The sequence below is a fragment of the Hippocampus zosterae genome, chromosome 8 (assembly GCF_025434085.1).
Source record: "Hippocampus zosterae strain Florida chromosome 8, ASM2543408v3, whole genome shotgun sequence".
In the NCBI taxonomy this organism is placed as follows: Eukaryota; Metazoa; Chordata; class Actinopteri; order Syngnathiformes; family Syngnathidae; genus Hippocampus; species Hippocampus zosterae.
This window is the reverse complement of record NC_067458.1, coordinates 18,412,021-18,436,169: the sequence shown is the minus strand read 5'-3', so window position 1 is coordinate 18,436,169 and position 24,149 is coordinate 18,412,021. Positions and strand designations below refer to the sequence as shown.

General features: G+C 41.3%; 1 protein-coding gene and 1 long non-coding RNA gene across 4 annotated transcripts; one reads left to right on the top strand and one right to left on the bottom strand.

The window, feature by feature from the left end:
* The first annotated feature begins 1,999 nt into the window (after window positions 1-1,999).
* Window positions 2,000-23,135, top strand: LOC127606450 (guanine nucleotide-binding protein subunit alpha-11-like). 3 transcript variants are annotated; one of them, XM_052074854.1, is made up of 9 exons: window positions 2,000-2,196; window positions 4,754-4,842; window positions 6,787-6,950; window positions 11,762-11,946; window positions 13,708-13,862; window positions 16,039-16,167; window positions 17,005-17,134; window positions 18,440-18,593; window positions 21,225-23,135. In XM_052074854.1, exons 3-9 carry the CDS (start codon window positions 6,800-6,802, stop codon window positions 21,428-21,430), a joined length of 1,110 nt encoding a protein of 369 aa, XP_051930814.1. In that variant the 5' UTR covers window positions 2,000-2,196; window positions 4,754-4,842; window positions 6,787-6,799; the 3' UTR covers window positions 21,431-23,135. The 3 variants fall into 3 exon arrangements, with proteins under 3 accessions (XP_051930814.1, XP_051930812.1, XP_051930813.1); XM_052074852.1 differs by lacking the exon at window positions 2,000-2,196 and adding an exon at window positions 4,542-4,665 and having other exon boundaries at window positions 4,737-4,842; XM_052074853.1 differs by lacking the exon at window positions 2,000-2,196 and adding an exon at window positions 4,558-4,693.
* LOC127606496 (uncharacterized) lies at window positions 2,048-4,659 on the bottom strand. The gene is made up of 2 exons (XR_007963806.1): window positions 4,533-4,659; window positions 2,048-3,315 (listed from the first exon to the last, which is right to left on the bottom strand). It is a non-coding gene; the product is annotated as an uncharacterized LOC127606496 (long non-coding RNA).
* Window positions 23,136-24,149: the final 1,014 nt, after the last annotated feature.

The window sequence follows — 24,149 nt, the reverse complement described above, 5'->3', positions numbered from 1 at the left end:
GCAATTAGGACACCCAGATGCCCCTTCCATGACGTCACATAATCAGTCTCGCCTTCAAGTTTTTTTTTCTGAGACTCTTCCGTCATGCACACTACTTGAAAACGTCATTATACCCATAAAACATCATTATACCCATTTAATTTCACTTAGCTATCTATTTGTCATAGAACACGACCAAACAAAAATGGCACAAAAAAGGATACTGTTTTAAAAAGGGACTTGGTTAACACGGCTTTTGTTCTCTCATCCTTTCCCTGGTCACTGTACTCCTCAACGGCATATTATTTTCTCTCTCCCCTCTGCCCCTCCATTGTGTTTCTCCATCTCAACCGAACCAGAAGAAGCAGATGGCCCCACATAGCTTGAGTTCAAGTCAAGCTTTCTTCCTTCCACAGAGTTTTTGCTTGCTCTCATTGCCTAGTGCTTGCTCATGCGGGTTCACTTGTTTTTCTTATATTCATATAAAAACTATGAGGAGTGTGGTTCTTGACCTCCATCCGAGCTGACTACATTATAATAGACACAGTGGCGATAGCTACATTTTACCATTGCATGTGGCAGGGCACGACCGTGAAGTTTCATGACGAGTTATCAAACGCAAAACTCTAATAACTCCGCTTCATAAAGTCATATCTTTAACCTGAAGTAAGTCAAGCAGCCATTATTGTGTCATTTGGGCATTTTCAATGGCCCCTCAAAGACAACTTTGTCCGAATAAAATAGTTGGCTTATTACTACATTGGAAGCAAATACCCTATACCAGACAGATAAGCGATATTTTGACACGACACTCTAAACTGGAGTATGTCCCACGGGGATGGGCGACACTAACTTGCAAAATGTTTTGTTTTCTTCATTGTGTTATGTCAGGAGCATAACACAAAGAACAAAAAACACTTAATACCTTAGTTCAATGGGTGGGACAGAAGGGGCGGATTGTTTATGAAGGGGAAGCTGAGTGGAGTTAATGAGCATAAAGTCGGGAAAACCTTCGTCTGTACTCTGCCCGGTGTGTATTGAACATTCGAGAAGGTCAAATTCAGTTCACCTGTAATTGTTACAATGGTTCATCTTGTTATTTCACCCGAAAGACCAATATCGATCACATTTTGGAAGTAGTGTCGGTATTTTTACAGCCTGTTTCTTGCCATAGTGAAATTGGCCGGTTTGAGCTATTTCGCCATTTTCAGAAATAGGCAAACAACATACGATTTACTTGTTTAGTTTAATTTCACACTTTTCACAGTTGGCAGGCATGGCAGAGTCCAAACTATTTTTGTACAAGTAAAATACTTTCCTTTTTTTTTCTTTTAATCAATTGTTGTACATCAAGGGAAAAGTCATCAAAGCCACAAGTGTAACGAAAAGGGGGTTTGAATCAGAAAATTGATTTGTATTGAAACAAACTCGATACAATTGTTACACTTTACAACGTACATACAGTATATGTATAATGTATGTATGCTGGTATACAAAGTAACAAATTGGTCTCAATATAGCTTGAACCTGTTATGAAGCAAAAAGTTATAAATCTCTATAAATCAGTTTGATGTTCCTCATATCGTATCGTAGCCATGAATCAAATGGTCTTTCGTTGAAGCGATGCAAACCCTTTCTCACTGTGCAAATACTTCGGAACCAAGCTGTCTCAATAGTCCCAACTTCAAGTGTGTCAAATCAAAATGATGCAATCTTAAAATAATTATGCCCCAGCGGAGCGTATGATGTTTTATTTGATCAGTCCATTCGGTTTAATCATTGATCACGGCCCGTTTCCCACAGCAGCCAGCCCACAGGGGACAAAGTCTCCTCTGTTAAACACTCTAGTTACCGCCAGCCACTGTGGGACAGCTGTAAAGATTCATCAGAGAACGATAAGGCAGGAGAGGCTCCTGAATCACGTCGGAGGAAGAACGCGAGACACCGACCGCCCCAATGCATGCTGGGAGGATGAGGCGGATCATTTCCTCCCATAGTGGAACCCACACCCACTCACTGTGTTGTAATTCCCCATTGCATTTTCCTTCCCTTTTTCCACTTTGCACTCTTTTTCTCTGTTCAATGAAAGCCACACCCTCCTATTCCGGGATGTGTACTTCGTTTCAAACATCAATTGTCCTCACATTAAGGAATATAATCATCTATTTCAATATTGTACAGATGAGTTATGTGCCAGGATGGATCCCTTAGGCCTTGGTGAGTGTATCACCGTTTTGTGAAGAAATTCAATCTGTTGTGTGTTCCAGTTGGATGCACTGGACTCTCTTTTACTTACTTTCTTACATGTTTACCTCACATTGTTTCTATAGCAACTGAGAGCTTAGGTTATCTCCGTATATGTGAGTCTACAAAGGCCTGGACAGACCGGTCTTGCAGGGACAAAGAAGACAAAAGATTGACATCCAAATAAGCAGACCAGCATTGCGAGGAGGGAGGAGTGACAAAATGCTTGCCAGTATTGCTCTTAAAACATTGTACCAGATGAGTCACAAAATAAACAGAGTCCCAGATTTCATCATGATTTCTGCACGGGCGCTTAGTTGAGTTTACAGGGTTTCCTCAACACTTTTTTTTTTTTTGTTCAAGGCCTAAATGAGACATGACTAAAAGAATTTATTGTAATGCATTGAGATAGGAGTGACTCACCTTTCAAACTGTTTGTTTAAAAATAAAACTCTGCTTACTTCATGATTAGGAACTTTATGAAATAGTCAACATTTCTTTAAAAAAAGGCTTCTGGGTGTTGAATGCCAAACTAAACAAAATAAAAACAGACACACATAGCTTTGTCTATCAGTCTGCTAGCTTAATGCTAATGCTAAGTAATGCCTACGTTGGGATGCTATAACACCAAGTCTTCGTCGTTCAGTCTGATAGCTTAATGCTAATGCTAAGTAACACCTACGTTGCGATGCTGTAACACTTTAGGTCAAGTTCAGTCAAATTTAATTATACAGCCCTAAAAGAAAGGTCTCAAAGGGATTACATGACCTCAGATGTCACATATTAATGACATCCCCTTAACACCCACGAGGACAGGAAAAAAGAAAACATCCATGGAAACCTTAGAAACCTTGGGAAGTGGCAGCAGATGGGTCGGGGAATCCCCCTTCCGGGATGACCAGGCTGCAATGGATGCCGAGTGAGGTAGATTTTACACATATATTGGTCTAGGATGTTAGTTGAAATAACCTGAAGTGCGTCCCAGCCCAGGTGGCCAATGCAAAATTCTTCTTTGCAGCGCCTCTGAGGATGTGGTCAACCTCCGATCTTGTACAGGTCAATTGCTGCTGAATCCAATTTGGTCATCATCACCTAATCCCCTCGCCAAGCCGAAAAGAGGGAGGAGGAGAGAGAGAACAGAAGCGCCAGTCAAACAGGCCAAGAAGTAGTTCAACTAAATACAGAAGTATATAAATATGATAAGTAAGAAAGCCTTGAAATTTCAAGTGGGCCAGGAGTCAACGCACATTGCCTAGTATCGGGTCAATATGATAGAACTTTCCCTTGAGCAATAGCTGGAACACAATTTAAAAGGGGATTTTTTTTAAATAAACCTGTTCATTGTTCATATGTTTTTCCTCATACGTTGTTTTGAAACTGCAGACAGAGAAGCGTCTCGACTTCCCAGCAGTCGCAACCTTATTCAAAAGGCATGTAACAAAGAATGATGACAGAAGACGATGTCGTAAGATGTTTGGTGTGTGAGTTTTATAATATATTGTACAGTACTTTGTTACGCATGTTCCTCCTCCCACATTCTAAAAGCACACATAGTAGTTTAATTGTTTTTCTTTACAGTATGTCACCAGTGGCGGAGCTACGGGATAGCCAGGGGTGGCCATGGCCACCAATTGTCACTTTGTGGCCACCACCACACCTTGGTGAAATTTTTGTTAGCGGTGATTTTTCTGCCATTTTTATATGGATGCAGAATTCTGAAATGGCCATGCGTGAACATCATTCCATGCATTTTTTTATAGTACTTGTCCCAGAAAGGCTGGCAAATGATACTATGAGAGATCATTCGATGTGCTGTTGGGAGTTATTGCATATAATTGGTCCTAATACTCTAATTTATTTATTAAAAATAATCGATTGTTGCTCATCTATCTATGCGGACGATATATAGCGGCAAGCAGAACAATGCAATGCTCTTCCCCGAGATGGCAAAAGGTACAATTAATGTGTTTCTCCACCTTTTGACATTTTGATATAAGTTTAATAGAATTGCAATTTTGTGCTCAACTAAACGGGCTCAGACGTCCCACTGTGTAAGTACATTTCAAATCTTTGCCAGTTCAGCACTGCATGATGATGAAATGCGCTGTATAAAGCTGCCTTGCTTCGCATTAGACAGGACTTGACTCAGAACTGATTGTAAGGGAGTCATTTTGTTATAAATGTATCTAATTTCTACTTCAGTACAGAGGGAGTACTTGAGCCATCTCTGTATAAGTTCCGGCTCGGATAATGGATAAAGCGATGAAATGTCCCGTTTCAACGATACTGTTATTTTGAAGGTTTCCCACCTCCGTCGCGTCTCTTCCGGCGCCGCTGATGTCGCCTTGCCGCGTTCCTGTCGCGCACTTGCCGCGCCGTCGCCTCGAGCGCATTCCAATCGAAACGCGGAGCTTGGACACGGAACATTCCTGCGTAGGCGAGGTGCGAGGTGGACTTACCCGAGCAGCAGGTTGGTTCGTGACAAAATAAATGACACCTTTGGGCCTCTTCAGCCGCACTTTGTCCGCAGGTGCATCCAACCGGGCATCTGACGGGACATGGACCGCGTGAAGGAGGCGGCGGTACGGGGACAGTGACGGACTGAGCTTACTTGAAGAGGTACTGGACTGTTTTCGTTTCGTTCATCACGTTTGAGCTTTAATTTTAGTTAAAGTTAGGTCATTTACTCTCATAAGAGAGGTATACATTTACAGGTAGCAAAGGTTGGCAGGCTCACATTCTGTGATTTTGCTGAAGTACAGATTCTTGTGTTTTGTTTTGTTTTGTTTTGAATGACCGTGGTAAAAAAAAACCATCGATTCCTCTCCTTTTACATAGGCAAATATATAAAAGTACAGATTTTGGAATCAGGGAACGTATACTTACAGTAAGTTTAAAAGGAAACAATATAACCCCCTATACTCCCCCCCAAAACAAAACAAATAAATAAATAATAACAAAATTGGGGAAAGTGTTTGAGTTATTAACCTTCATTCATTTTTCCTACAGTGTTGTGTAGTGTAGCATGTGTCATTTTGCCACATAAAAATTCAGTAACTCCTATTTTGGAGTGCATATGTGACGATGGTCGTTCACACAAGGTTTGCCCCCCAGCGGTGGTTCGTAACGTGCTACGTTTACTCTGTTACATTTACTCAAGTAAATTTGAGGATAAATTGTACTCGCCAGAGTAGATTTGATGCAAGCTATAACTTTTACTTGAGTATTTATGTGAATAAGAAATGATACTTTTACTCCTTTACTTTCAGCTCAGTTCTGCTCACTGTGTTTATTTTTATCTATTGATCGATTTTTTGCTGTGGTTTTCCTGCTTGGTTTCCTGCTTGAGCGCCGCTCAATGTAATTTCACCAATCAAACCGAGCCAGGCAGTTACATGAGTGCACACTGTCTTGTCAAAGTGATTAATTTCAATGAAGAATGACCAAATAAGTGGAAGCTACACCAACATGGGACGAAGAATACCCAGAATACACCAGGCCTCACAATAAACCAATGTTTTCACTTCAAGTGTACCAAAAAAATGTTTTCTTACTGCGTCTGCTCAAACACGTGCAAATTTCAGAAAAAATAAAACTTAAGAAAGCTCATTGCAGAAAGATGTCGACTATTTTTTATTGTTTACATATTTTGGCTGTGGCTATGTTAACTGTTTTATGGTCATATGTTATATCAGCACTTTATTATTTTATGCCGGAGCTGTTTTGCTGTGTAACAAGCAAATTTGATACAATCTTTGTGTAATTATTTGAATTGATGTTTAATACATGTTGGATATTTATTGAAACTGCAGTTGAACAACAGTAATGTTTCATTGGAGCTGAATTATGTAGAATGGAAGGGATGCAACCATTTGAGAAGAGGGCAAAAGAACAGAACACAACAAAGCAGTATTTGTGGTGTGTAGTCAAGTCAATTGTTTCTAACAAATTTAAATAGCACAGAGACGAAAGAATAAAGTCTCAGTGGCCAAGGATCAGAAGTTTGACTTGAGCTGAGGTTTATTAGACAGTGGTCAATGCCTATTTACACTATTAAGATCATGAATACCTCTGCAGATAGCGATAGAGCTCTGATATGTGTAATCTATGCCCCGCCCACCTCCCATATGTCTTTAATCTCCCATAGGAATCGTTGAAAATGTCAATACAGTATACCACAAATTATGATTCTAAAACTCCTTGATGTCATTTAAAATTCGTTTTACCTGTGAAACTAAATGGATTATAGATGATTGTAATTTTGCCCAAAGACTCTTGATAGTTCCCACTAACAACACAGGCTAAATTTAGCGATTTCCATCACATAGTCCACATATCTTCCGTCAAAATGTGTCACTTCAACATACTTTCTTGACACCAGTTCCTATTGAGATGAAGCCTTGCCACAAATATGAAAAGGATAACAATACAATCAGTAGAGGTTGGATAGAATATGCATGAAATCCTTTGGGGGGGAAAAATACATATATATATATATATATACACAGTATATACAAATAAACTTCTGTGACTAACGCCGCAATGTCGGTGATTTGATATCAGGTGTGTTCGGGCCATGGCGGGCTACTGGGATCTTTGCCGGCGCACTTGCGTGTGCTGCCTCTCAGAGGAGGAGCAGAGGACCATTGCCGTGGACAACGAGATCAAGAAGCAACTCAGGAAGCAGAAGCGGATGGAGCGGCAGCAAGTCAAAGTTCTCCTGTTGGGTGAGTGATGCCAAGCACCTTTTCTGTGTCAATCTGTGGTCTGCCGACATTATTTTATGCCCGCTGGAAAATGCCGGGTTGTTTTCCTAACCCACTTGCTGGGAAGCTGTGGTGTTTGAGCATATCGAGTTACTTACCCATGGTTGGGTTAATTATTTTGAACCTGTAGAGTGGGTTGAAGATTGGATTTGGGCGGGCTGAACAGCTGAAAAGCTGGTCACCATTTTGGTTGTGTATTGAATTTGAAGTCATTATTCCATAACATTCGGCGATAATGTTTTCGGAGACTGAATGGCTCAGTGGCCAACCCCGGTTGGGACAGGAGGCCCACCCATGGAAAATGCCTGTTTTTTGTCAGAAGGGCATTTGGTGTGAAAACTGTGCTGAATGTGTCATGTGAGCGACTTGCTGTGGCGTTCCTTGAAAATGGAAAGTTGCTACTTCTTCTTCTTCTGAGAAAATGTTGTTAATAATATTTGTATTCATTTTGTTTTAACCGCAGCGCCGCTAACAACCTGGTAACCCATTTCTTGGTAGCTTATAACTTATCAGTATGGATAGTTTTTAGTTTCAATGCAATGTGCTGGGTATAAATAACTCAGCGTTGGCTTGGTCCCTTTTGGATCTACCACAATTTGAGTTACTTTTGACCTAGAAGTTTAAAAAAAAAAATTAAAACACGTGGCCTGCAAAATCTTGCGTCATTTGAAACGAGACCTAACAATGATGATCTAATGTGCTTTTCCTCATTACAGATGACCGATAAGTTTGGGCCTATCCCAGGTGACTTTGTGCAAAAAGCGCAGTTCACCTTGGGCGTGATAGAAACTTTCTGAGTAATCCTAACATGCATTTGCTATTCGCAAATTCATCTTTTCATCTGTATGATGGCGCCTAAGCCCTGGCGAATGGGAAAGTACAGTGGCGTCTTCAGATAAGGGTTGAATTCATTCAGCACGTCCATGCTCGTATCTCAGAACACTCATATCTCAAAGCAGCTTCCTCCGCTTGAAATGAATGAAACTGACATTCAATAGTTGTTGCCCCCCCCAAACACACACACACACACACACACACACACACACAGAGAAAGACTGAATTAGCCTACTCAAAGCTTTTTCAACGGCTGTGGTTGTACAATTGTAGAAAGCCGAGTGGCACAAATGGAATTCGTTACAAACCTCGATGACACAGCGGCCGTACGGGTTACAACATTTGGGACTCAAGCCGGATGAACGCAGAGTGCCCGCCAACTTCAACGAGCTGATTTGTCGCATTTGATAGGACCGAGGTTATTATCGTAAATGAAAACCAAACCATCCATCCATTTTCAACACCGCTTGTCATGGACAGGGTCGCTTGAGGGTCCTGGAGCCTATTCAAGCTGACTCCGGGCGGAAGGCGGACTGCACCAGTCACTCGCAGGGCACACATAGACACAAACAACCATTCACCCCCACGTTCATATTGTCACTGAGTAGGACGTCAGTACCACTACACCATCAGCGACTTTATTGTTCTTTAAAATTGCATGAAATGAGTGACAATTTTCTGTTTTCCAGTTGTTCATTAATTTTTTTTTTTATTTGTATGGCACGCACAATAAAATGACCTAAAAATAAATATAAAAACACAATGGAAACGCAAATATTCAGTGGCAGAAAAAAAACCAGTTCATTAACGAAGTTATAATGAAGAAGTGTTTGCGTGTCACATTTAACATTTTGTCTTTTTTTTTTAACTGCGGCTTTTTTTTTGGTGTGTAAAATAGTGACACCCAGGTCAATCCCTTTGCATAACTTGGATTGCTTACTTGCTCATTGCTTGGAAAAATTAAGATGCACCTTTTTTGAATGAACTTATCCAGACAGTTCATGACATTTATTTAAGGATACAAAATTGTTTGTATAAAATTTTAGTGTACTAGATAATAAGACCATTGTTACTTGTGCACAACTGCTGTAAATGGTTTCTGGGCCGTTGTTTGAAGGGGCATAATCTCCCGCCAATTAATCGGTCAGGCCTCAGACGTTATAAAACGTTTTTTTTGGGGGGGGGGGCCTCATCAATTTTTTATTGTATTTTCTTTTTTCGATAGTCAGGGCTCCGTGCCAACTTTTACGTCAAGTTACACTTGTGATTTTTTTGGGCCTACTGTTTCAACACCTTTAGCAATGATCCGTTCACATAGTTTCTGCTGTTTTCTAACCAGCCTCCATGTGGCCTGTGATGAAAACAAGTTTGACACCCCTGCGTTACAGTAGGTTGCGTAGCCCGGCCTGTTTGCTGGCCCAACAGGATCGGGAAGTATGCCAAGCATGTGCCCACGTGCCAGTATGTGAAGAATGGTCCAGATTGCAATCGCTTGTGAAGTAAAAGTCACCAGACTGGAGAGGACAGTCCCACAAACCTACAGGCCTCTTTTCAAAATTGACTGACGGTTTGACAGCGGGGCTGCAGATAAGGCACAAATGAACAGACGCATGTTTGCCCGCTTGGCCATAAATTCTGCACGTTCGACGACGGGCCTGCTCTTTAACACTATTATGGAATCGACGGTGAGGTTGATTAGATCTTATAATGATTAATAAGGTTTACTGTTATACTGTCATACAAAATGAGCGGGCATCGTGCATTGATGATTAACAACTTCAGATCGTCTAATTAATCTGTTGCATGGTTAGCATTACAAAACATGCTATCTTTACAGGCAATGTTTTACTGAAGGCTTGAACCCTTTTTTCCCCACAAAAATCTTTTTCAATGCCACACCCCCACCCCACTTTGCTCATTAAAAAAAATCAAGTTACGAACTTAATGTATTCATATAGAATCAACTACCGTATTATTATAAAATAAGATTTTGAACCAATCTTGCAATGTAACAGCATACAACTGCTTTATTACTGCACTTTACTGCGTGTAAAACTGTAGTAGATCTGTCTTTTACTTTGTCGTTTGTATTTCTGGCAACTTTCACTTCAAGTTCCACAATGATTTCCCAACTCAGATCAAATTTTTTACTCTAATACATTTCCTCTAATCAACTTTATTACTTGTCAACACAGAATTCTCCCAATTGATGATTGATTGTTCAGCCTAAGCATCATCGTGGGTACAATAGTACAATATATGTAATACAGTAGTCAATTTTTGTGCTTGTATTTTTTGTTTTTGGTTTTAACCTTAAGGGCCACTGTGCTATAGCTAGTTTTGTTATGTATGTCGGATTGTTTAGGCTTGGCATTGTGTTTAACAAAGCAGCATTTTATTCGTCTTGACCCTAAGTGGGCACCTTGCGAGATCGTCATTTCATTTGTGTTGTTTTGTCTTTTTTACCTTTAAGGTCCACCGTACCTCAACCAGCTTTTGACAAAGGTTTGCATGATGTCAGTCCGACTTGTATGACTTGTTAATCAGCAAACACCGAAAGGATTTAAGTTGATGCACAACTTTGTTTTGCTCGTAATGTGTGCACAACAATGATAGTGATGTCGTGATGTTAATTGAAACATTCACACCACACGATGTTTTCAGGAACCGACACACCCTAACACAAATGCAACATCACATTCCAATTTTCACAGGGATTGGTCTACTGGGTACAACCTTCGGTTTCTTTTTGTTGTCGTCGTAGGGCAAGGGAAAAATGTAACCAAACCTTTTTTATATAATAAAAGAAGTCATAATATTATGAAAAAAGTCACATTTTCCAAGCTAAAAAGTTGTTAGTTTAGGAAACAGTTGTAATATTTATGACAGTAACGTGTGTTCTTGTTAGCATTTTTTAAATGTCGTAATTCTATGAATATAAAAATATATTTTTGATTTTAATATTTTTAAAAAGCACTATTCATTTCAATGATATGTAAAACAAACTATGTTCATTCACATCAACATATTTTTTTAAAATGTAACTGTAGGTGAAATAATTTCTCGTTACGGTATCGTACATACGGCGAGCCTTCCTCATCGGAGGCTGCCATGTTGTGGCCGCCATCTTTCTGCTTTGGATACCCGAAGGGGGGCAAACTTAGCGAACATCGTTGCGCAACATCAAGTCTGAAGCATGTGTAACAAAGCCGTTTGGGATAACATTTGTTTGCCCCTCTGCTGAAGACATTTTTGGTAATTTTGCGAAGTGTGGTCTTTCCGATTCACCGTAGTGCCCATGTTTCAAAATGCACACGCTTCGAACTGAGGTCGTTGCATTCTATTAGTTCGTCACTAGATGGCAGTAAATTCAACAGACTAATTTAAAAAAAAAACAATTACTAGTACTGTAATTTTTTAAAACGAAAAAGTCTTGATATTGATATATGTAATTAAAAATTTGAAACATTACAAGAGTGAAGTTGTGTTTCCTGAGCAGAAAAGTTGTATTTTCTCAAGAAAAATAGTCTTAATATGACGAAAAAAATAGTCAGTTTATAAAAAAATTATAATTTTTTTTTTCTGACAGAATTTAGAGAGATTCAAATAAAAATTCAACAAGGTAAAAGTTAAGTCATTACTTTTTACTTAAAAACTAAATATTTTCTCAATGTTTTTATCAGCAAAAATCCAACATTATTCTTGTAATTAGTCGATATACTGTATATTTTCTCTTTTTAATTTGCCTCGAATAGCTCCTCATATGGTCTTGTAAATTAAAAAAATAAATAATCAAAGTTTTAATCAAATACCCAAACTGAGATTAAGCATAACGCACACACTCACACCTTTGGTCAATTCAGAGTTCCTTCATACTTGTGTTTAGGACCAGAAAACAAAATATATTATGACATTTTTGTTGTTGTTTGCTTTCTCAGGAACTGGTGAGAGTGGCAAAACCACCTTCATCCGCCAGATGAGGATCATCCACGGGCGGGGCTTCTCAGAGGAAGACAGGAAAGAATTTGCGAAATGCATCTTCCAGAACATCTTCACGGCCATAAAGGCCATGACAGGAGCAATGAACACGCTAAAAATTCCCTACTCCAACCCAGATAACGAGGTACATTCACCATCACACATACACTTGCTGCATGTAGGCAACTTCTTTCACCTTAGACAGCTGGCCAAAATAAAAACTCTCCTCTCACATGAACACTTTGAGACAGTAATTCATGCCTTTGTCACATCTCGGCTCGATTACTGCAATGCCCTTTACTTTGGAGTCCGCCAGTCCTCCATTACGCTCCTTCAGCTGGTCCAGAATGCCGCTGCTCGCCTCTTGACTGATACTCGTAAGAGGGAGCACATAACTCCTACTCTGGCATCCCTTCACTGGCTCCCCATTCATTTTAGAGTTATTTTCAAGATCCTCCTCTTTGTTTTCAAATCTCTGAATAATCTCGCGCCACCTTACCTCTCTGAGTTCATCCGCCCCTACACACATGCCCGGCGCCTCAGGTCTGTGGACCAGACATTATTAGAAGTACCAAGAACTAAACTGAGGCTCAGAGGGGATCGAGCCTTTTCTGTTGCTGGTCCCTCTCTCTGGAATGACCTCCCACTGAACATTCGGCAAGCCTCCTCGCTGCCCATCTTTAAAGCCCTCCTCAAAACCCACTTGTATTCTTTGGCGTTCGACTCAGCATGATTTTACTGCTTGGTGCTTTCTACCGCCTTTATTACCGATTCATCTTACTGTTTATTGTGTATGTTAAATCGCTTCATGTACAGCCCTTTGTATGCAGCGATGGCTGTTTGAAAGTGCTCTATAAATACTGTTGACTTGACTTGACTTCTGAAAACTCACCTATTTGCAGTTTTAGTACTCAGGCAATGACAGTATGCTTGCACCATCTGGTGTTATCTTTGGGTCAAGGAAATACAACCGTGCCTTGAGATAAGAATGACCCGCCTGACAAGTTTTTCAAGATAAGAGCCGTTGTTTGTTCGACTTTTTTTTTTACTTTTTGCTTTTGCAATGAGCATTGTGTAGTGGCAGTGAACTCTATTCACTTAAGAACAAGCGAGAGGATGACAATTTTTTAAAACAATTTTTCAAGCATCATAAAACAAAGATAATTACACATTGTGAATTTAAAACAATCACATAAATGTGCCTTATAATCTGCTACCTTAATGCTTATACTGAATGGGAAACGCCATCGATGGGCTAACGAATGTCTCATGTCAGTGTTATTAGCCATTAAGCCGCAGATGTTTGAACACAAACCATGGATCAACACTTGTGGACAGAAATTTCACAATAGGCAAAGACATGGATTATTTATCCTCTGTGATGAACAACAAGGAGGTAAGACAGCTCCGTGTATCTGTCTTCTACTGTACCCAGATGGCCAAAGCGTGCACACCAAAAGGAGCTCGACGATGTATTGTACTTAGAATTGAAACAACAACAAAAAATGGCAAAAACGGTTACATTTCTTTACATGCTACTTAAATATGCATTGTAAGTTCTGTTTTTCTTAAAAAACAATCTGGGGGGGAGGCGAAAATTGATTAACGCCATTTCCATTCATTTCAATGGGGAACGATAATTTGAGACAGGATTGTTTTGTTTTACAATCATGGTCATGGAGTGAATTTAACTTATATTTCAAGGGACCGGTTGTATTTTTATTTTTTTTTCTTTTAATGTAGACATAAGGGTTGCTTTGCCACGCCACTCTCTTGTGACATCAATAGGCAATTACAAACTTTTTTTTTGAGGGGTGATTTTCGGTGTTTGCGGCATGAGGAATAGCGAAGGTTCGTTGTTTTTGTAATTCCTTCCGCTGAGCTTCTCAACCACACCATCCCGCAGTTCTACGCCAGTAAAGTGGAGAACGTCAACACGTTGCATATCACCAAGCTGGAGCGAGATTACGTGGACGCCATCCGCCGCCTCTGGGCCGACTCCGGCATTCGGGTCTGCTACAGCCGACGCTGCGAGTACCAGCTCCTGGACTCCACGGAGTAGTGAGTGCAATATAAATAGTGTCTTGTTTTTGAATAAATTGATGCGTATTAAAACCTTGTCATTTCGCATTTTATATGAGTCATCGCAATGAATTGATTTTTAAAATAAGATGTAAGAAAGTAGTAATAAAAATAACCAACAATCAAAATGTTTAAATGACATCGGAATTGGCCTTCTGAAAAATATTTTCAAGAGTCTACATGAGTTTCACTTTTTCAGTTGAACTACTGAAATAAACTCACTGGATTCGCAGTAGTCTAGATCGCTGTTGTCAAACTGAAGGTCCGGGGGCCAAATTCGTCCCTCTGCTTAATTTTATGTGGTCTACGAAGTCAACCATTACATTGACTCGTCACCTTATAAAATAAATAAATAACTCGGGAGCATGTTCCTATCTATTCATATTTTAGAATCCATCCGGGAGCGGGAAAGTGGTTCTCTTCCAGACGCATTCCCACTGCCTACGTTCAGTCACTAATGAAAAAAAAAAACAATGTAATACGGACCTATGAAGCGGCTTTGGGGGTTTTCTAATGGAAACGTCCATCCAAACACAAAGTCACAGTTCGTCTCCCGTATTCCTCTGTTTACTGAGCAATGTAAGTGTGAGCGTGTATTAAGGGTGTGGAAAATAATCGATATTAATCGATACATCGATGCGCACGTGCGCGATCCGAGTGCATCGGCTCATTCACTGGGTATGACGCGATTGACGGGTGAAATCGCGATTCATCACGATGCATTGATGGGTATCGGTAAAATCCGATTCAATCGCCGTTTTATTCATGTTAAACGTCACATATATGCCCTTTCCTAGGCCCAATGAATGCACCATCATTGCTTTGCGTTTTGTGTTGAATACGGACGGTAGCCGTGCGTCACATACAGTCCAGTACACAACGAGCGAAACATTATGGAAGTTAGCGCACGCAGCAGCAAGGAAACTACTATATTTAATGCAGCCGCAACATTCAAATCTTATGTTTGGAAATACTACGGCTTCGAAAAGAAAGACGGAAAGCTTGATAAAACCTCCGTAATTTGCAAGGAATGTCGCACTAAGAAGCCATACAACGGCAGCACCACAAATATGCAGACCCACTTAAACCGATGGCACCAGATCACCGACAAGTTTCCCTCCCGCTTCCCCGCCCAGTTCCTCGTCGGACACCGGAGAAACTCTTGGTAAACCAGGTCAGGATCAGAAAAAAATCGCCTCTTATTTTGGGAGTCCCCTTGCAACTCACTGTGACCGCGCAATGGCTATAACTAAGGCCACTGCTTATTTCATATGCAAAGACCTCCAGCCTTAGCGTGGTGGACAACGAGGGTTTCAGACAGCTCGTGCACGTTTTGGAACCCAGGTATAAAATACCAGACAGGTCTGTGTTCACTTACAAACATATTCCCGATGTGTACAACAAAGTGAGAAGTGAGATTACTGTTCGCTGAACAGTGCGCAAAGAGTTGCACTTACAGTGGATGGGTGGACATCTTGCGCTATAGATTCATATACATATATATATTATTATTATATTTCATATAAGACACTCAGTGACATTAGTCTGTGTTTACACTATAGCAACAGCTGTGAGTCTCAGGTGCCAAATTGTTTACATTTTCTTTGCACAAAACCCAATTGTGAAAGGGCTTAAATAAGTTGTTTTACAAGTTCTACTCTTTATAAGGAATAAAGTGGTATCCTTTTTGTAATACCATACTGAATTCCATCTTTTTAAAAGCTTTTTTTCTTTGCTTATTTGCATCATGTTTAATTGCACAATATTGCAACAAATTGCATTGTATCATATCGGATCGCATTGATTTGAACTTAATGTGTATCGAATCGTATCGCATCGTGACGACGGTGAAACGTATCGCCAGAAAATTCCATGTATCGTTTAAGTATCGCATCGCTGGCAGTGGATCGTGATGTGTATCGAATCGTCCTCAGTGCTGAGATTCACATCCCTAGCGTGTATGTGTCTCAAACAGGGGCCATAAAGACCTCGTCGGTACACAGTGCCTTGGCTCTCTTCTTGTCTTTTTTAATAACGGCTAATTTATCATGGACGCGTCGTCTCTGGTGTTTGTTTTGCACACAGGTGGGAGGCAGTTTCCTGGTTTTTACAGATACAGATTCCTTTTTTTTTATGTCTGTCTGTGTGCTTTCAGCTACATGAACCAATTGGACCGCATCGCAGAGCCAGACTACATCCCCACGGAACAGGACGTGCTGAGGGTCCGATTCCCCACCACGGGTATCCACGACTACTCCTTCACCATCAACAAGATTACGCTCAGGTGCTTTCCAGCCACAGTTCCCCATTGACAATAATCCAATTACAGATGCGAGTTTAATTCATTCCATGACAATGTTCGTAACTCAAAACATGTCATACCTCAAATAATTGTTCCCCATTTAAATGATTGGGAATAACATTAATCCATTCCAGCATTTTTTTAACATAAGAAAAAGATTACAATAATATGGTACTTTATATTTATATTAACATACAGTAATGACATCATGAGATAGAACGTAAAGAATTTATTGGGCTTTGTCTGGTGTGTGAGCCTTGGCCACCTGGGGACAGACACACACGAGAACAGTTTCACAACTGACTCAGTAAGACGCAGTTATATGAATCTATATTTTTTCACATAGGCCAACGAATATGGCCATTTTGTTGTCTGTCTACATATGTTGCTCCATAGTTTGTGTTCAAATTGCCATTGTTTAAAGGGTTCTAACGCGCACGACACAGATGCTATTTGTTAGCCCGTCAATGGTATTTTGCATTGCTTGTTAGCATTAAGCTGAACGGACGTCATTCAAATTTGAACGAACCTGACCATTTTTATCAGGTGTGTTAGAGCGGGGAGACGTATAAAACATCATCTATTTATTTCGTGGCATCTTGTGGCTCAAGAGCCATGTTTAATGGAGTAGAGGAGCTACGTTGGTAGTGTTTTGCCGCGATAGGTGGAAAGCCATTAACTGTGGATTTACTTGTGGATTTTACAGGAGGACAAAAGGCGGTGGAACACCGCACTCTGTCCTCCTCATCTTAAATAATCAGTTATCCAAAAATAATGTTCCTCACTTTGTTTTCTCGTCCTCTCATGCCCCGCCCATAGGATCGTGGATGTAGGCGGTCAGAAGTCAGAGCGTAGGAAATGGATCCACTGTTTTGAGAACGTCACCTCGCTCATCTTCCTGGCCTCCCTCAGCGAGTATGACCAAGTCCTGGAGGAGAGGAACACCATTGTAAGCGTCATCGCCGAGTGAAGCGGATATAAGATTACCAATTTTGAAAATCGTAACCAATTTTGCACATACAGTGAGTGTCGGGTGTACTGGAGATGATTATGTAGTAAAGTAAAAACAAAAATCCCTAAACAACCTTCTTTCTTCTGTACGGCCAAACAGTAATACTGACATAAATACATCGAAAATAAACCCTCGATAAAATTAATTGACGAAAACTAAAACAAAACTCTGCTATATTACAGTTGATTTTAGTTTGTTAAAATTGCTAAATGTAATTTTCGTTAGTTTTCCTTTTGCAAGAAACGCACTGGTTTTTGTTTTATTTCATCAATGGAATTGTTTTACATTTTATTTTCATTCATTCATTCATTCATTCATTCATTCATCTTCCGAGCCGCTTGATCCTCACTAGGGTCGCGGGGGGGGCTGGAGCCCATCTCAGCTGTCTTCGGGCAGTAGGCGGAGGACACCCTGAATCGGTTGCCAGCCAATCGCAGGGCACACAGAAACGAACAACCATCCACGCCCACACTCACACCTAGGGACAATTTAGAGTGTTCAATCAGCCTGCCATGCATATTTTTGGAATGTGGGAGGAAACCGGAGCACCCGGGGAAAACCCACGCAGGCCCGGGGAGAACATGCAAACTCCACACAGGGAGGCCGGAGCTGGAATCGAACCCGGTACCTCTGCACTGTGAAGCCGACGTGCTAACCACTGGACTACCGGGCCGCCCACATTTTATTTTCGTTTTAGTTATTTCGGTCGTGTTCATGAACAATAACAACCTCGCACTTCGTACGGACCTCATGTTCCTCTCAATATCACTTTGCTTATCTGCCAGCAGATGTCACTCGAACATAAAGAAAACCTTTGGACACGAAGACGTCCATTGCGCTCTCACATTTCATTTGTCAGGCAAACCTGGTTAAAATATAGTTTATTGCGCTGTTTCAAATTACACTAAACTGTACATAATTTCCATTGTCCCATTAAAACACACACACACGCACACACACACACAAATTTTACCCCATACAGCCTCTGTGTCAACAAACTTTGTATCACTTTTGCTGAAGAATGGTATTTTGAAAAATCATCTTTTTAGGGGGGGGCGGGGGAGTATATATGTTGGGTCACTTTAAGTAAGGATGAAAAAGATATTCCGGGTATTTATTATGCTGTCAAAACAGGTCGTATTTCAAGTGGCTTATGAACCCTCATACCCCCACCCATACACTCGCTCTCATTTCTCTTGCACTGACAGTGTGTGTGTATGTGTGTGTGTGTGTGTGTCTCAGAACCGCATGGAGGAGAGCCTGGCTTTGTTCTACACCACCATCCATTCACCGTGGTTCCACAACACCTCCACCATCCTCTTCCTCAACAAAACTGACATCCTGGCTGACAAAATACTAACCTCTGACCTGAAGAAATACTTCCCCGGTTTCACGGGTAAGCCCAGTTTGCTCAGGCCGACAATCAAATGCCAATTTTCTTTTAACTGCAGTGTTTCTCAACCACGAGTGAGCCAAAGCGCATATTTTATATTTTTGAATTATTATTTACTGTTATACTGTTAATTACTATTCTCTCTCTCATATTTGAATTAGTTTGCCAATGTGTCCATTTTAAAAAGCAAACGTAGTATAAAATGATGTGCGTGTGTGCGATCCTGTAAATCATGACCTCACTTTGAGGACATTTTCTTGAACAGAACTTCTCTCACTTTTAATCGAGAACCCACGATCTTGTGCACTTTCAATTTCGGTTGATAAATGACAAATGGCACCGAATTACTGGTTGTCCATCCAATTTTTTCCCCTCTTCATTGTGTGACTCATGTACCCAGTCACAAAAGTCCTTTGCAAAGTGGCTTCCGCCACTCCCCCCCCCTACCCACCCTGCTTCAGATTCCTTTTCTTCATCACCAAAGTGAACCATAATTAGCGGCTCTTTTGTCCATTCTATAATTTGCCTTCACATGACTCACTTCCTGCAGGTGATTTTTTTTAAAACCTTTATTGTATACATACATTTCACATATGGCCTCTGCTTCCGGTGTAAACGTTTTCACTTCCCATCTTCCACCTCAAGCATCAGCCCCTCATTCTCCTGTCGCCCATGGCAACCACGGATCGACCTCCCGCCCCAAATCCCATAACGTGTGTTTGTGACCATTGTATGTCCAATTAACACATAAAATGATTGAGTCATTGGGTTTTATTTATTAAAATGTTATTTTAACCCATGGCCCTGTTTAGGATAAGCGGTGTTGAAAATGGATGGATCGATGATTTTAAAAAATATATATATATTTTAAACGGTATGGGAGAATCTCATGATCAGACTTCCATTAAAAGCCAGAATTTATCATTTGAGGTAAACGGTATATTATAAATAGATGTAAAGGGCCGATGTTGGAAATGATCAAATCAGACCAAAATTCCCACCCATCGGAAGTTTCATGACATTTGCATCAACAAAGTACCTCACAAAGTTAAAATGGTTCAAACAACAAGGGGGAAAAAAAGTGAAAACAAATGATGCCCACACATATGGCCAGCATTGCAAGGATGTCAACTTCTATGCCTTTCTAAGACTCTTTCCATCTCTCCGTACCTTTGTCGCAAATCGCTGATGACACTCTGTGACACTCGAAGCTCAGTGCTCACTTCCCCCTTGAAAATTTCCTGTCTGAAGCCTCGCAGTGGTGAAGTACTGCTGATCAGTTGTGAGGTGTCGTCTTGGTCTCATCAAGTCAAATGTGAACTGCATGCTGTAGAGAGCTGTTGAAATAATTTTAACTAGGTTAGGACAAGCATTCGCCCTATTCACTTGTTTGTCAATTGTACTGTTGAACTGCTTGTTAAAGAACTGAAAGTTGTGTTAAAAGATTATTTGCATGAAAAAGTTTAAAGAAGGTCATATGAACTTCACCTCTTACACAGTGAACCCACACATATTCGCAGTTGGGCATTCTTTTTTGGGGGGGAGGGGTTGATAAAACGAATCCACAGTATTCGCTTCACTGGCGCCGTCTTGAGGTCAAGGAACAGAGTTGAAGGGTGGATTGGGGGGGGGGGGGGATTAATTATTTTCGTGCTGTATGGTTACTGTACTGCTTTGATATTCTCATCCAAAAGAGACCTAGTGCTGTCATCTGCTAGCCGTAGTCATCTGCAAAGAGGGCAGATGTTGTGAGTTCGGCTCCGGCTTCCCCGTGTGGAGTTTGCCTCCGTCGGTTTTCTCCGGGTACTCCGGTTTCCTCCCACATTCCAAAAAAACATGCATGGCAGGCTGACTGAACACTCAAAATTGTCCCTCGGTGTGAGTGTGAGCGTGGATGGTTGTTTTGTCTCTGTGTGCCCCGCGATTGGCTTTCAACCAGTTCAGGGTGTCCTCCGCCTACTGCCCCAAAGACAGCCTCGAGCACCCTCAGCGACCCTTTGAGGATAAAGCGGATCAGAAATCCCTCCAAGACTTTTTTCCCCTAAAAAAAAATCTATCTGATGGTAACTGATGTCGATGACGCGCCTTGTTAGGATTCCCATTCACAGCAATCGCCATTAACGGTGATCAAAGAGTTAGTATACAGAAAGAATATTCATTCATTTCATTCATTCATTCATTCATTCATTCATCTTCCGAGCCGCTTGATCCTCACTAGGGTCGCGGGGGGTGCTGGAGCCTATCCCAGCTGTCTTCGGGCAGTAGGCGGGGGACACCCTGAATCGGTTGCCAGCCAATCGCAGGGCACACAGAGACGAACAACCATTCGCACTCACACTCACACCTAGGGACAATTTAGAGTGTTCAATCAGCCTGCCACGCATGTTTTTGGAATGTGGGAGGAAACCGCAGCACCCGGAGAAAACCCACGCAGGCCCGGGGAGAACATGCAAACTCCACACAGGGAGGCCGGAGCTGGAATCGAACCCGGTACCTCTGCACTGTGAAGCCGACGTGCTAACCACTGGACTACCGGGGCGCCATACATAAAGAATATGTTTTATCTTATTTCACATCCAATCCATTTCCATGTGTTTTTAGACACAAGCCCCTTCTGTGTGCTCTTCCATCCAGGTCGGAGACAGGACGCGGAGGAGGCCAAAAAATACATCCAAAAGCTATACCGGCAGCAGACCAACAACCCGGATAGCAAGGAGGAAGGAAAAAGCCTCTACCTGCATCACACGTGCGCCACAGACACGGACAACATCCGCAAGGTGTTCAGCGACATTAAGGACACGGTGCTGCTCAGGTCTCTGAAAGAGTACGGCATCTTCTGAACATTGGAAACAGCACTTTGGATGACCGTTTGTGAGACTATCTGGAGAAGGACGGTGAGAATGAAGACCAGTTTTTCTTCCACAAGTAAAAGAGGCGGACACGGACAGGCCACTGGCTTATAGACAGACAAGCATCCATCCATAATCGAAAACGCGGGTCCCGCTAGGGTTGCGGGTGAGATGGAACCTATCAACAGCGGACTTTGGTCGCCAGCCAATCAGCGTGCACATACTGTATAGACGAACAACCATTTGCATTCTCATTTGTGTGTGTGTCGCGGTCAGGTTTGGGTCACGAGGCTTTCATTGGAAAGTTCCTTCAGGTAGCCCAAATTGTAATTTTTCTACAAGACCCGATGAAAGTAAATTATCCAACACGTTGCACAGTGTTTTATATTGACTATTACGCCTTGTACATAGAGCTAGCATTAAGTACTATCACCGCTCCATCTGCGGGGACATTGTCCTGTTCATCTACAGTACATTCAGCGTGAAAGTTCACACCCAGCGTAGCAGCACTTTCAGAGTTCAAACGGCTTTCCGAGCAGAAAACGCAAATTTGTGTTACAGTGGCAACTCCGAGCGCAAACACAATTTGCACCGTAGGAAACAAAGGCAATACACTGAATCCATTCCAGTTATTATCGTTGAAAGCCATTTTTTAAAAAAGATCTTCACACAAAATAGTCACATAAAAATAGTAAAATGCTTCCTTAACTTGGAACCAATCTGTTTTTGAAGTGAATATTGCCCTGTTTGAAGTAACTGTCAACAATTATAGGTGTGTAATTACGAGGTGGCTCAGCGTTTAACCCTTTCAGGGAAAGCGGTTACTACAGTGGACAGCTAATCGAGTTATCCGGTGACAGGGTGCATGAAAGGGTTAATTAACAGTGTTATGGCAGCTATCTACTTAATCTGAAGATGGGGGCCAGGGAAAATGAAAATGGCCCCCTACAATGGTTTCTGATTGTTTATAGTCATGGTTTAAACTAAAATATCTGACAAACTACAATCCCAGAATTTCCGCTAACAACCCAGGCTAAACGCAGCTCCGATCAGACATAAAGTCTTTGTGGAAATGTCATCACATCACTTCAACATAGTTCCGTGACACAATTTGCAAGAGGGGGCTGCTGTCCCACTTACACTAAAGACAACGTTCAATTGTTTCCAATTTTTTGGAACAGGGCAAACCAAACTAGCAAAAGGCAATGAGCCACATGCTTCTTCATCGAGACATTCGCCGACCGCGTAGCAATGTTGATCACTTTTTAGTAAAAGCTAAAAACAATAAACGCACTTTGCCCACCTAAAGTGATGACACCGGTGATTCAGGGTGAGCAATGTTCAAATATCAGCGTGTTCTTAATTATGAATTATTTATGACATTTGAGGAGGTTGGAAAAGTGGGAGCTCCTCATTAGCTTCACAAATGCGTCTATATTGTTGATTGATTGACTGTATTTGTTTGTGTCACCCTGTTGAACGATGTCTTTTACTCAATCACGTCGTGAGGAGTCACTCGTTTGTCAGCAGATTTTGGTGAAAAGGAGGGGGCGCAAATATTAAAAACCGGTGAACACGTGAAGATAATATTTGCTCTTTTTGAACAGTTGGAAGTCTTTGTCACCTTACATGCCGACAAGAGATCGAGTGGATTTATAACAGCGGTGAGACTTAATTAAAAGGAAATCTCCCTCAAGGCTTTGTACATTTTCTTTTGATATCTTTGAACTATCAATATTTTTAGATCCACAACCGGAAGTGATGTCAACCCTTTATCATGACCTGGATTTATGCAGCAATTGCTCGCAAAATCTGATTGGATCTCATCCAAGTCAGCGTTTCCCCACCAAAATTGCACCACGGCACATTAGACAATCTCACAGCACACTACATTAAAAAATAAATACATAAATAGATAAATAATTGTGTGTTGCACTCGAGCATCAACACGTAGAAGTAATGCATAAAACATGACTCACAGGCATATATCGTTTCTGCTCTGTGGCGACTATCTCACGAGCTCAGGTTGGATTCGGGGTACTTCTCTGCCGCGTCTTCTTATATGATAACTATATCTTATTAGAAATGACAATGTGATTGAGTGCTATTTTACCTCGTTAAAATACACAATACATTTTTGTTGTTTTTTTTTTTGGGGGTCGTTTGGTCACCAGCTGATCTCGCGGCGGGATAATACCACCTTGAAATTTGAAATTATCCTCCAGCGGCTCAGTGAGTCATCAAAAGAAAGAGCTGGCCGCGCGATGAATGTTAAAAATGAACAAATAAGGCTCACTCTGGCCAAAGGCGATAAGGGGCGGACAACGGGTGGGAGTCTGCCCCTTTACTGATAATGAGGTGTTTGGTTTTCGGGAATCTCTGACGACTTCTCCGTCAAATACCCATGCTGCGGGTGCTCTGATAAACGTCGGCTATCCGTTAAAGGCCAGCTTGTGTGATCTCTGGCAGGGAAGCAGAGTTGATGTGTGGTAAGAAGGGAAGCCGGCCACAAAAAAAAAGGAAAAAAAAGACTAGCCTGCCCGTTATATTGCTATGCCTAGATAGATGATGGATAAAAAGACAAAGAGGAAGTAATTCATTTCCACTCTATGTTGTGGTTTTCTTGCTGCTGGCTTTACACCTGCTAGCCTCATACTGCGCCTTGTGCATTAATGAATTTCTGAAAAATGGCTCTAGAAGCCTTGCTTTA

Bases quoted from the DNA above. Each gene is read 5' to 3' on its own strand.
- LOC127606450 (XM_052074854.1), top strand. From the start codon at position 6,800: ATGGCGGGCTACTGGGATCTTTGCCGGCGCACTTGCGTGTGCTGCCTC. The intron at 13,863-16,038 runs GTGAGTGCAATA...GTGTGCTTTCAG, and splicing joins CTCCTGGACTCCACGGAGTA to CTACATGAACCAATTGGACC. The intron at 17,135-18,439 runs GTAAGCGTCATC...TGTGTGTCTCAG, and splicing joins TGGAGGAGAGGAACACCATT to AACCGCATGGAGGAGAGCCT.